Genomic DNA, 13,223 nt, shown 5'->3' with positions numbered 1-13,223 from the left:
CCAAAACATGTCTATTTTGTGCACTAATATGCAACTACTAATACTATATCACTTGGTTTATAAAGCGACTATCTTTTTAAAAATTTCTGGTTAATAAACATAAAAGAACTCTTCTGATAACTGATTAAGAATATAAGAAGCATTTCCTATGTGCACAAACATTGTTGAACAAACACAAGAATGCAAACCCTAGAATAAATTAAATAAATACATAAATAAATAACTAGGAACACAGATTTCTGATACTTAGTTGAAACACGATTTAAAAACTGAACTGCTGACATAAAGTTTCCCATAAATTCATTTTATTTCAACAGCAAAAAAGTCAGTAATACACCTTTAATTGGAATTATAAAATATTATCTCTTCAGCATGGGTATTCTCACCATGCCACAAACACAGATAGGGGCACTAAGAGATGGATATGGGGGTGTCTTCCTTCTCCGGCATTATTATATTAACCTGCAGTATAAACATCTGACCTTACAGAACAGGATCCCTCTTGAAGAGGTGTAGCTTATTTTATAATACCTAAGTATCGCAAATACATTCATTGTATGAATTGAGGAGGGAAAAGGAGAAGAAACACCATTTCATGAAAATCCATTCCTAGACAACATCCATACCAAGTCTACCACTTTACAGAATTCAGAATTTTAATAAATTCTCCTCCAATGCTGCTTACAAAGACTACTCCAGTAGTCTTAAATTGATATTGGAGAAAAAAGATCACACACAATGCCTAACGGTGGTAGTATATGAAACCAAATCTCTGTGTATGGCTCCTGCTGGGGTCTGCATCACAAGTGTCTGACTCCTGCACAGGCCTGGAAATGCCCTGAGACAGCAGTTACACTGTCTTCATGCTTCAGACAGATGAGACCCAAAGTGCTAAGTGCATATTTCAATCATGTGTTCTGAACCTGTTTAGAGCCACAAAGAGCTGTAAAAGGCGATTTCATATACACTCTTGGAGAGTGAATATAATCATTAAACTTGGTATTTTGCCTCAAAAAAAGTTTCTTTATGCTACAGAGAATAAAGTCGGGGCAGGATAAATGAGGCTGAAGAACAAATTAGTGAGGTAGAAGATAAGATGATAGAAAAGAACGATGCCGAGGGGGCCTGGGATAAATTTCTGAAAGCCCAAGAGATCAAACTGAGAGAGATTAGTGATGTATTTTGAAACTCTCACTAACATTACTATTCCACATCCATCAAGACTGGAGAGTTGGTCTTCCTGAAATATGTGAAAGGGTAATCTCTTCAATGCGGGTGTACCTACACCAGGCTTCCCCATGAGGACTTAGCCATACAATTACACATCGAAGTCCTTCAGCTCTCCCCAGCTCGCACCTATTTTCACCTTCACTTTCAGCTTCACAGAAAGTTCCATGGCACTTTCCATTTCATTCTTAACAATCTGAGCTACCTACAAAGAAAAAAAAAAAAGTTAACAAACTCTCTTCCCAATCAAAGAATGGTTCCCAACCCACCCACTGAGGTGATAAACCGGACTGGAGCTCTTCACATCATGGTGCTTAAAACTCAAAATCTGAAAAAAGCCAGGCATCCCTAACGGGTCTGCACTGAGGAGCAGGAGCTCTGCCAGTTCCAGTGAGAATGCTCAGTTTTTAAACCCTCAGGGCAAGACTCTCATCTAACTTCTCCCAAACAAAAACAGAACTACATCAAAAGTTTCTTTAAAAATGAGTATGAAACTCAGCTCTTTCTCTACCCTTACGGACTCAATCTTTATTTAGCCAGGGACTAGGGAAAGGTTCCAGAAACCTCATGCATCTTAACTTGACCTACAGCATCTTAGCATTCTATGAAATGGACACAAACACTGCAAAAATACCTGAACAACATCCTCTTCCGCCACTTCATATAAGAGCTCATCATGGAGTTGAAGGATGAAGAAGCCTCCTCTGATTGGGCGGAATATCCCTTGCAGTTTTCTCTTTGGTAACAATCCTACCCCGTGAAAAAGTAGGAAAACTGATCAGCATGTCACCGTGCCATAGAAGAATAGTTTTGTAGGGATTTTGAGAAACTCCGAGAAGTTTAATTAAGAGATTAAAACACATAAGATTTACAACTATTAGGAAAATACCTACTTGCTGACTTCCCACCTGTAAGGTAAACTCAAAACTCTACCAACTTCCTCCCAGAAAGGAGGAATGTAACAAAGAGGTCAGTAAATGGAGTTTGAAGAACTCTGCTCCAAAAGACATCTAACTTATTTCTTATAATCAACCAACATCTTTACTTTCCATGGCGCCCTCACTACCAATTTCTCTGCGTAATAGCATCAGAGTAGTATGGGACCTGGTCCCTGCCCCAGGAAAGTGAGCTGGTATTGTTGTTAGGCGGTGTTTATAAGAAGGACACTCCCTGATATCTTTTTATGGCCAGAAGTGTCACTGTGGTAAAAGTGGTGCTTTCCCAATTGGACCGCATGCTGCAGACAAGTAATTCTACTATAAGAATTGCTACCCCAGCTTTCTTTTGAGGTCCATTGGCATGAAAAATGGTTCTCCATTCCCTCAGTTTCAGTCTGGATGTATCTTTAGATTCAAAATGAATCTCTTAGACACAGCATATGGATGGGTCATGTCTTTTTATCCAACCTGCAATCCTGTGCCATTTCATGGGAGCATTTAGGCCATTCACATTGAGGGTTACCACTGAAAGATATGATTTTAGTGCCATCCTGTTGCCTGTGAAGTCCCTGTTTCTATAGATTGTCTTTGTAAATTTCTGGTCTATACTACTCTTGGGGTCTTCTTGTATAGAACCTTCCTTAATATTTCTTGCAGGGCTGGCATGGTGGTCACATATCCTTTCAGTTTCTGCTGGTCCTGGAAGCTCCTTGTCTCTCCATCCATTCTGAATGACAGCCTTGCTGGTTAAAGTATCCTTGGCTGCATGTTCTTCTCGTTTAGTACCCTGAATATGTCTTGCCAGCCCTTTCTGGCTTGCCAGGTCTCTGTGGACAGGTCTGACATTATTCTGATGTTCCTCCCTCTGTACAATAGTTCTGACAGTAGAATGTTTCATGACATCATTAATCTCTGTCTGATCTCGGGCTTTCAGGAGTTTATCCCAGGCCTCCTTGGCATCCTTCTTTTCTGTCATCTTATCTCCTATCTCACTAATTTGTTCTTCAGCCTCATTTACCCTGGCTGTCAGGATATCCAGTTTAGACTGCATCTCATTCATAGCATTTTTTAGTTTGGCCTGATTAGATCTCATTCCTCCCCTCAGAGATTCTATATTATCACTAATATTTTTCTCAAGCCTAGATATCAACTTCATAATTACTACTCTGAAGTCTATCTCTGACATCTTGCTTATATCCATATTCATTAGGTCTGTGGCACAGGCCAACAGTCTCTGATTCTTTTCTTTGTGGGGGTTTCTCCTCTTAGTCATTGTGCTCAGGGGTGGTTGAGGGAATGTACAGAATCCAAAGTATTAACCAGGATCCAAGCAAGATGCACCTGTTTTATAGGGACCCTAGGGTTGTCGTCCTCTTGTTCTTCCAGCCTGTCTTCTAGGGGAGGGGCCTGCTGCACTCTTACTCAGGCAACCCTGCTTTGGCAGAGTTGCCCTGCCCCCCTGGACGGGGGGAGGGGCTCAGTGAAAACCGGTTTTTTGAGCTTTTGTTTTCTGGTGGCTTTCCGCATCTCTTCTGTGTCTCCCGAGAGTCAGAGCAGAAATGACCGCACCCAAACCTCTGTGACAGAGCAGAGAAATCATAGTCTGCACTGAGCTCTCCAGGACACGCAGTCTGTTTCTGTCTGCCCTGCTAAAACCTGCAGTCTCCCCAGTGGCGCATCCCACAGCAACTCTCCCAGAGGTCAATCACAGGGCCGGGCATGTCTTTGCCCTTTGTGCTTCTACAACCGAGAGCTGCCCCCAGTTTGCGTGCTTGCACCCGCAGCTCCTGGATCCTATCTGGGGGCTGGACTGAAGTCCTTGCCCTGCCACTACCGGTCTGCGAGTCTGTGCCCAGTCCCCAGAGCAGGATGCTTTTGTGCTCTGGTGTTATATCACCTTCCTGGCGCCAGCTTATGGCAGCTCCCTCCCCCTTCTGTTTATCTTCTGATATCTGCCCGCAGAATCACGGCTCTGCCCTTCATACCTCGAGAATGCTGGAGATTTTCTGTTTGTAGAGATCCAGACATATATTCTTACATCTCAGGCTGATTTTGTGGGTGTTGAGAATGGTTTGGTAGATATCCAGCTAAATTCAGGGGACCAGTTGAAATAGGGTCCCCTACTCCCCTGCCATCTTGCCTCCCTCCTCTGCAGACAAGTAATTCTAAGGCCAGGGTCCAAACGAGGACTTCAGAGACTGTACGAATCCCCTGAAGTTATATGTTAGAGTCTGTATCTGTACATTTTTCTGTGGAGATGATCTTTCAGTAGATTCTCAAAAGAACTTATAACTCCACCGTATTAGACTTAGTTACCATCTCCTAACAAGCTGGGCCTAGCAGTGCAGATTACGCCCCACTGATCACTAAGATAAGGTTCAACATGAATACCTTTAGAGTAATTGCCCTTACTCATTTGCCCGTATCTCACAGCAGTCCTTCCTGCCTGCCACCCAAATTTCCTGCTTATCTTTCCAGGTAGCACAAACAATCTTCTTCAGCATCTGGAGCTTCCCTTAGAGAGGGTTCTTCAGCTCTCACGACCTGAGGCCAAGTTTCCTCACAGGTGACTCTTACAGGGTAAGAGAGCAAAGGCAGAAGAGGCTGTGGCAAGCTGCTTCCATTCCAGGGCCACAAAGGCTGTGCATCTATCTGACAGCTGAGTGATATCTGCTCTGCCCCACCAGGCCCCACTTAGCTTACATCATTGTTTATCAGGATGGTTTTCTGCTTTTCAGTCACCATACCTTCATCCTCTTTTATTTCCCATTGTTCTTTGGCTTCTGACCCCGGATGCTATGATCCTCCTGTTCCCTGTGTGGGCTGCTTCCTCCGGCTTAGCTGACTTACCACCACCTTTAACCCAGCACGAACCCAGGAAGTGATCCTCAGTGGTGTACCCACATTGCCTTCCACCCACTCCAAAGGCTTTTATTGTCCATATCCTCATTCTGGCACTGCATCACTCTGCTGTGAAGAGTTATGTAAATATTTCAGTCAGGGATTATATCTTCCCTTCCCTTCCTTAGATTTTAAACTTAAAAGAGGTTGAAAACTTTTATTTCCAAATTCTCTAAAGCACATAGTACAGTGCTATTCCCCAAATAAGTCTGATCATTTATTCTCTCTATAAAGAGAGAGAGAGAATATGTGTGGTGTGTGAGTGTGGTGTGTGTGTGTGTGCGCACACTGACTGCCACACACAAAATGTTGAATGAGTAGCCTTAGATATTTGGGGGAGGGGTAAGACAATAAAATTATTAATCTTTATTTGATGGGCAAGTCTTTATACCTATGTACTTTTATATGTAAGTGAACATCTTTATATCTGTGTGACTGGCTGTATTATTCTCTATGGTGTATATGTATGACTCTTCTAGAAATAGCAAATTCCATCCTAAACAGCTGATCTTACTTTTTCTGACTCATCTCCAGCAGTTGATTCTTCCCATTTATGCCCCAAACCTTCTTAACTTCCTCCCAGGAAAATTTAAAACGTGGCTGCAATCATGGTTTGGCAATCTCAATCACGTTGAAATGGTATTTAAAGCAAAAGTATGGACATGGGACAAACAGAAAAGGGGATCTACTTGTCAGAACAAGAAATAATCTATCCAAGCAATAAGGACAGAACTTAGGAAACTAAGAACAAGAAAAGATGGCAATACTGGCAAAGAAATGTATGTGATAAGGAAGTCAACTCAGTGTATATTCCCAGACTTCTGAGAACATGGAAGGTGATGAATAGGAAAATCAACACGTTCTTAAGGTGTTATCTAAGGAGCGGAGGATCCCTAAGATTCCTTCAAAGTATCTTCAAAGTCAAAATTATTTTCATAATAATAATACTCAGAGGGTATTTTCCTTTTTCGGTCTCATTCTCTCCGAAGTGCACAGCAAAGTAACCAACTATCCTGATTTAGCACTGAAAGTCCCATATCCTGGGAAGCCCACCAGTCCCCCACAGACTGGGCCATTTATCACCACAGACTGTATAAGAGGGTTTTCCAGAGGTTACAGGACAGGTAAGATTGCAGCAAACTGAATGTAGAAATATATAAGAGAATCCGAATATCTTGCCAGACATTAAAGAGACTTACGGAAACGTAAACTAAAACCACTCATCACCAATTTTTTCTCATTCTAAAAACATGTGTTGTTTTAAGAAAATATGTTACTTATGTTGACATATTGTGAGTTTATTATTATTTTCAAATGTTAAAAATGTTTTTGAATTCCTGTTTAAATTTCTAATATGGTAAATATTAGTATATATAACCCACATAAACAAAAATTCTTTGGGACCCTTAGTAATTCTGAGAGTATAAAGACATAGTGAGACCAAAACGTTTGAAAACTGCTGAAAAATAATATATAAAATGCTTTCTTTTTTCTTTTCTGATACAATTAATCTCACTACATTATAGCAGGGTCCTCATTTATGAACAAACCTGTTCTGTCACTTTGGAGCATACCCTCTCGATGACCATGGGATTTGAAGGTTGAGTGGAAGGTCTCTAATTGCTTCTGAATGTTAACTGTGGCTACTTTGACAATATCAGCCGCCGAACCTTGGACTGTTGTGTTGATGGCCTGACGCTCAGCCTATGAAAAACAATAACAAAGGCTCCATCAGATACACCTACATAGTTTCATACCTGCTTTTAGTGTCCACAGATCAGTGCTCACATCTGTAATCAGACCGGAAATCTGGACCAACATGTGACCCAGGACATCAACTATTAAGCTGCCTCCTTAGAATAACAAGTAGAATGATTCAGGGCTCTAGATTCTGGGCTACCATCCACATGAGAACAGTCTAAATAGAAGAAGGTCAGATTGCTTCAGTCTAGAAATCTTCAACATTCTTGAATCAAAAACTGCGTTACACTTAAAATGTATTTAGTAGCTCAAAATTATTTCATAAACATGTATCATCAATGTTCTCATTGTTCTAAACTTCACTCTAAAAATCTATTCCTTAAAATACAATTCCTCTTACTCCTAAATAGATATAAGTAGAATATCATTCTTTGTGTTGTGAGGTAGAGTGTTCCAAGCACATCCTCCATACCTGTGGCTTCTTGGTCCCAAGTAGTTTGGCCCCAGTGCATCTGGAGCCCTCTTGTATGAATCAGAGCTTTTTTATGGGCTTCTGGGGCTAATCATTAGCTGCTAATGAAAATGCAAACCCTAGATTCCTAGATATTAAGTTAGAACTTCCCCAAAACTATTGCCATGAACTTTTTGGCAGGCAACCATAAGTGACCATCCTAAGGCAGCAGGGATGGGCATCTGTGTTAATATTCAAGGTATAACCTATCCATGAATACCATATCTACTGTCCCAAAAGGTCTCAGAAAGTAGGAAAGGTGTACACACTGGAAGGATCTATGTAACTTGAGACTAGTTCCATGTCACCTGGGCTACAACCAACTCCTGGTATAGCAAATACTTGTTAAAGAGACAGACTTTCCCTTTTTCTTTTTATTGTATTGTCAGATGCTTATGAATCCACTCTAAACTCATTCAGTTGTCACTGTTTAAAGAGTGACTGAATTTCAGAGTTCTATTGACTCCTCTCCTTCTTGAAACCATAGGCCTCTTTGTAGTGGACTGTGTTATTGTTGCTCTTACTTGCTGCCCTGCCCATTGCCATGTGATTTCAAGTGTTGTTCACTCTAAAAGGTTGATCTTGACTTGTTTTGGTGACTGAAATGTGAATAAAATTGACATACAGCACCATCTACAGCATTTTAAGAGCTATCCAACATTGTCACAAAAAAAGGCTCATCCCAGACAGAGACTTTTCTTTCATTCTGAGTTCCAGAATGAGGAAAATATGGAGCAGAGCCACAGTCAACCCAGAGCCAAACTCAAACATGAATTAAAAATAAAGCTTCTTATTATAAGCCATTGAAATTTTGGGGTGGTTTTTACTGTGACATAAGCAAGCATAAAAATAAAACTAAGATATATACTTCACTCTCATACTTCCCTGAGTCTCTTCCAAAATAAAAAAACTTGGCAGTCTATGGGCTTCATGTCTCATAATCTCTGTGCCTTCATGACCAGAGCTTTTTCATTTACATAAAAAACATGCTAATGGGAGATTAGGCCATTAGGACCAACCCTCCCACTATAACAATGGGAAAAGCTGGATAGAAAATGCCTCTTTGAATCAGATGGTTAAAAAAGAAATGGGAAATTATAGAACCAAGAGAGCTACAAGATAAAGAAAACCATGGAGGTGACCCTGGCATTGGAGGCCACATTTCCCCGGAGACATCAACAGAGTTCAGAAGAAACAGCTGAGAGAACCTCTAAGCCAAGCTTGATGGTCTTAAGGGATCTGGGGAACAAATAGGGGGCAAGAAGTAGAAGTAGTACTGGTAAATCACCAAGTTGCCACCCCAAAACTAACACCCTAGGAAAAAAGATAAATTAGAAATAGTCTGGTCTTAACATCTTTGCTTTGAATCATTTCTATTCCTGAAATTGGATCAAAGTCATCCTAGAATGTTGGTCATTCTAGTCTCCTGCCAAAAGCAAATGTAAATCTTCTGAACAAAGGCAACATTATCATACAGGCTCCAAATTATACCCACAATCTTTCATAAACGACATTTGACACTCAATAAAAAATTACCAGGACAGCAAGAAGTTAAGACAATATAACTGTTTTTGTAGAAAACTAAAAAAAACAAAGGACAATAGAAACAGACTACAGGAATACAAGTTTGAGACTTATTAGAATATAGACTATTATCAAGTTTATTAGACTGTAAAATAAAGTTTAATATACTCAAGAAAATAAAAGACAAAATTGAATATTTCAGCAGAGAACCAAATACCCATAAGAGCAAAATGGAAACTTGAGAGCTAAAAAGTAAAAAATAACAGAACTTACTACAGCTTTGAAGTATATCGTGAAATCTGGGATTGTGATACCTCCATCTTGGTTCTTCTTTTTTTCAAGATTGTTTTAGCTATTCGGGGCCTTTTGTGGTTCCAAACAAATTTTAGGATTATTTATTCTAGTTCTGTGAAAAATGCTGTTGGTATTTTGATAGGGATTGCATTAATCTGTAGATTGCTTTGAGTAACACTACTCAGTATGGACATTTTAACAATATTTCTTCTTCTAATCCATAAGCATGGAATATCTTTCTTTCCATTTGTGTCATCTTCAATTTCTTTCATCAACATTTTATAGTTTTCAGAGTACAGGAGTTTCACCTTCTTGGTTTAGTTTATTTTTAGGTATTTTATTATTCTTGGTACAGTTGTAAATGGGATCATTTTCTTAATTCCTCTTTGTGCTAGCTACTTCATTATTAGTGAATAGAAACACAACAGATTTCTGTATATTAGTTTTGTATCTTGTCACTTTACTGAATTCATTTATCAGTTCTAGTAGTTTTTTGATAGGGTCTTTACAGTTTTCTATATATAGTATCATGTCATCTGCAAATGGTGAAAGTATTACTTCTTTCTTACCAACTTGGATGCCTTTTATTTCTTTTTCTTGTCTGATTGCTGTGGCTAGGACTTCCAGTACTATGTTGAATAAAAGTGGTGAGACTGGACATCCTTGTCTTGTTCCTGATCTTAGAAGAAAAGCTCTCAGTTTTTCACCACTGAATATGATGCTAGCTGTGGGTTTTTTCACATATGGCCTTTATTATGTTCAGGTATGTTCCCTCTAAACCCACACTGTTGGGAGTTTTTTGTTTTTGTTTTTGTTTTTAATGAATGGACGTTGTAGTTTGTCAAAAAGATAAGAAATAACCAGTGTTGCTGAGGATGTGGAGAAAAAGGAACCCTCGTGCCCTATTGGTGGGACTGCAAATTGGTGTAGTCACTGTGGAAAACAGTATGGAGATTCCTCAAAAAAATAAAAAATAAAAAATAGAATTACCATATGATCCAGTAATTCCACTACTGGGTATTTACCCAATAAAAACAAAAACAGATTCAAAAAGACATATGCACCCCTATGTTTATGCAGCATTATTTATAATAGCCGACATATAGAAGCAATCCAACTGTCCATCCATAGAAGAATGCATAAAGAACATGTGGTATAATTATACAATAGAACATCACTCGACCATAAGAAACAAATGAAATCTTGCCATTTGCAACAACACGGATGGACCTAGAAGGCATAACGCGAAGTGAAATAAGTCAGTCAGAGAAAGACAAATACCATATGATTTCATTCATATGTAGAATTTAAGAAATAAATGAACAAAGGAAAAAAAAAAAAAAGAACTGGTAGTTACCAGCCAGAGGGGATGGAGGGTGGGGGAATGAAATAGATAAAGGGAATTAAGAGTACACTTATCTTAATGAGCACTGAGAAATGTATAGAATTTTTGAATCATTATATTGTATACCTGAAACTAATATAATACTGTATATTAATTATACTCCAATAAAAAAAAAAGCTTCACTCTGTGCCAGGAAAAAAAAAAAAAAAACTTAAAGCACTTAAACAGTACCTTCTCTGTAGTTTGGTGTGTGTGTACAAGGGGTATAGTATTGATATGGAAGGAATATAAAGAATCCTTCTGGAGTTCTGGAAAAGTTCTATATCATTTAGAACGTAAAAGTTCAATAGTTGGGTTCAATAGCAAATTGAAGAACAAAATCAGTAAATTGAAAGATATGTTAGAAGAATATATCCAGGGGGCATCAGGGTGCCTCAGTAGGTTACGCATCTGCCTTTGGCTCAGGTCATGATCTCAGGGTCCTGGGATCAAGCCCCATGTTGGGCTCCCTGCTCAGCAGGGAGTTTGCTTCTCCCTCTCCCTTCCCCTCTGTCCCTCATGCTGGCTTATTTGCTCTCTCTCTCAAATAAATAAATAAAATCTTTAAAAACAGAAAAGTAAAAATTAAAAAAAAAATCCAGAATCAAGCAGAATGAAATACAAACATGGAAAATACCAGAGGATATTAAACATGAGGATATTTTTTAAAAGGTTTAAAAATATCATAATAGGAGTCCCAGAAAGAAAGGAGAGAATGCAATGAAGCAATAATTAAAGAAGACATGACTAAGAATTTTCCAAAATCAACAAAAGATATCAAGCCACAGATTGGAAAAGGTCTTAACACCCTTAAAGGATCAATTAAACACACATATCTACAGAGGCACATAAATTAAAAATATATACATACTTCGGTATATCACAGAAAATCTGCCAGAAACGAGACAGAAAGAAAAATACTGTATGGAAAGCAACTTAGAGAAGAAAGGCAGATTACATTCAAAGAAGTGAGACAGACCACCAGTGGGCAAACTACAGCCTTCAGGACAAATCTGGCCTAGCTTCCTCTGTAAGTAAGGTGTTATTGGAACACAATCCCACTCACTCATTTATGTACTGTCTCTGACCGTGCTGCACCACAAGAACAGAATTTAGCAGGTACGACTGAGACTCTACACCCTACATGCAAATATACAAGTGAGCTTACTTTATCAGACACAGGCGATATTAAAAACCTAAAGGGAAGTTCTACTTAGCAATAAATATTTAAAATTTCCCTCTGAGATCAGAAAAGAGGCAAAGACACTATCACTACTTACATTCAACATCATCCTAGCTGGTAAGTCAAGCAAAAGTAATAAAAGGAATAAAGTTTGGAAAGATAGTTATAAAACTACTTTGCAGATGATAATTGTGAAGATAGAATATCTAAATGTACCTACAGATAAATTTTTGGAATTAGTAAGTAATATTGACAAGGCTTCTAGACAAAAGAAAAATAAAAACAATTATATTCCTATGGGCCAGCAGCAAAAGGTTAGAAAATATAAAAAAAGAAAAAGAGTTAAAAAAAGATACCATTTGCAACAGCATCAAAGCTTTTCAAATACCTAGCTATAACTTTAATAAAAAACATATACGATCTCTTCCCCAAAATTATACATTGAGAGAATTTAAGAACTACAGACCTAAATAAATGGACAGATACATAATGTTCATGGATTAAAAAACTCAAGGGTATAAATATGTCCATTAAAACCACCTTGATTTAGGAACTCAAAGCAATCTCAAAAAAATTCCCAACAGAATTTTGTGTTTGTGTAGAAATTCACAAAGCTGTTTCTATAACTTATACGGAAATGCAAAGAACCAAGAACAGAGAAATATTCTTGAAAAACAAAAGAACAAGGTAAGAAGACTTACTTTACCATGTATCAAAACATTTTACAAGGAGTAGAATTAAGATGGCGGAGGAGTAGGGGACCCCTTTTTCAGCCGGTCCCCTGAGTCGAGCTGGATAGGTACCAGACCAGCCTGAACATCGACGGAATCAGCCCGAGACGCAGGAAGATACATCTGGATCTCTACAAATGAACATCTCCAGCGCTGAGTATTGAGGTACGAAGTGGGGAGCCGTGAAACCGCGCACAGATATTGGAAGATAAACGGAAGGGGGAGGGAGCCGCCGCGTTTGGGCGCGGGGAAGCGGTGGCCACCTGCACGGGGGAGCGGGCGGACTCGTGGACCAGCACCCATGAGAGAGCAGACTGAGACCGTGAGCCGGGGAGCGTGCGCCACCAGACTGAAACGGAGTTCCGGTGTGCTCACTGGATCCAGACTGAGACCGGGAGCTCCGGGAGCATGCAGGGTCGACTGGCGGCTGGCAGTGTTAGACACAAAGGACAGAGACGCACCAGCCCTGGAAGTGAGGGCTGGGACGCCGGGTGTGGGGCGCACATCCCCGGACGCTGCAGGGTTGAGCAGCACCAGCAGAAACAGAGTTAAAGTGGCCAGAACATCAGTGGAGAACGGTCCGCAATCCCTCTATTCTGAGACAGAGCCTGAGATTCGGCCACTGCTGCTCTGACTCTCAGAAGGGCACAGCAAACCGCCAGGGAAAGCCGCCAGAGAACAAAAGCCTGGAAATACCAGCTCACAGTGTGCCCATCCCGATCCCCTCTCGCAGGGCACACGGAGACTCTACCAAAACAGGGTTGCCTGAGTATCGGCGTGGCAGGCCCCTCCCCCAGATGGCAGGCTGAAAAATCAAGAAGCCCACATC

General features: G+C 39.9%; 1 protein-coding gene across 1 annotated transcript in view; it reads right to left on the bottom strand.

The window, feature by feature from the left end:
* Nucleotides 1-285: 285 nt before the first annotated feature.
* Nucleotides 286-13,223, bottom strand: part of POLQ (DNA polymerase theta) — a 120,153-nt gene continuing 107,215 nt past the window's right edge. Inside the window, exons 28-30 of the mRNA XM_026494458.4 lie at nucleotides 6,617-6,770; nucleotides 1,862-1,977; nucleotides 286-1,432 (exon numbers count right to left, since the gene is read on the bottom strand). Coding sequence (XP_026350243.2) covers nucleotides 1,319-1,432; nucleotides 1,862-1,977; nucleotides 6,617-6,770 — 384 coding nt within the window. The 3' untranslated portion in view covers nucleotides 286-1,318. The remainder of the gene's footprint in view (nucleotides 1,433-1,861; nucleotides 1,978-6,616; nucleotides 6,771-13,223) is intronic.

Source organism: Ursus arctos, unplaced genomic scaffold, assembly GCF_023065955.2.
Source record: "Ursus arctos isolate Adak ecotype North America unplaced genomic scaffold, UrsArc2.0 scaffold_4, whole genome shotgun sequence".
NCBI classification, from domain to species: Eukaryota; Metazoa; Chordata; class Mammalia; order Carnivora; family Ursidae; genus Ursus; species Ursus arctos.
This window is presented reverse-complemented; position numbering and strand designations above follow the sequence as displayed.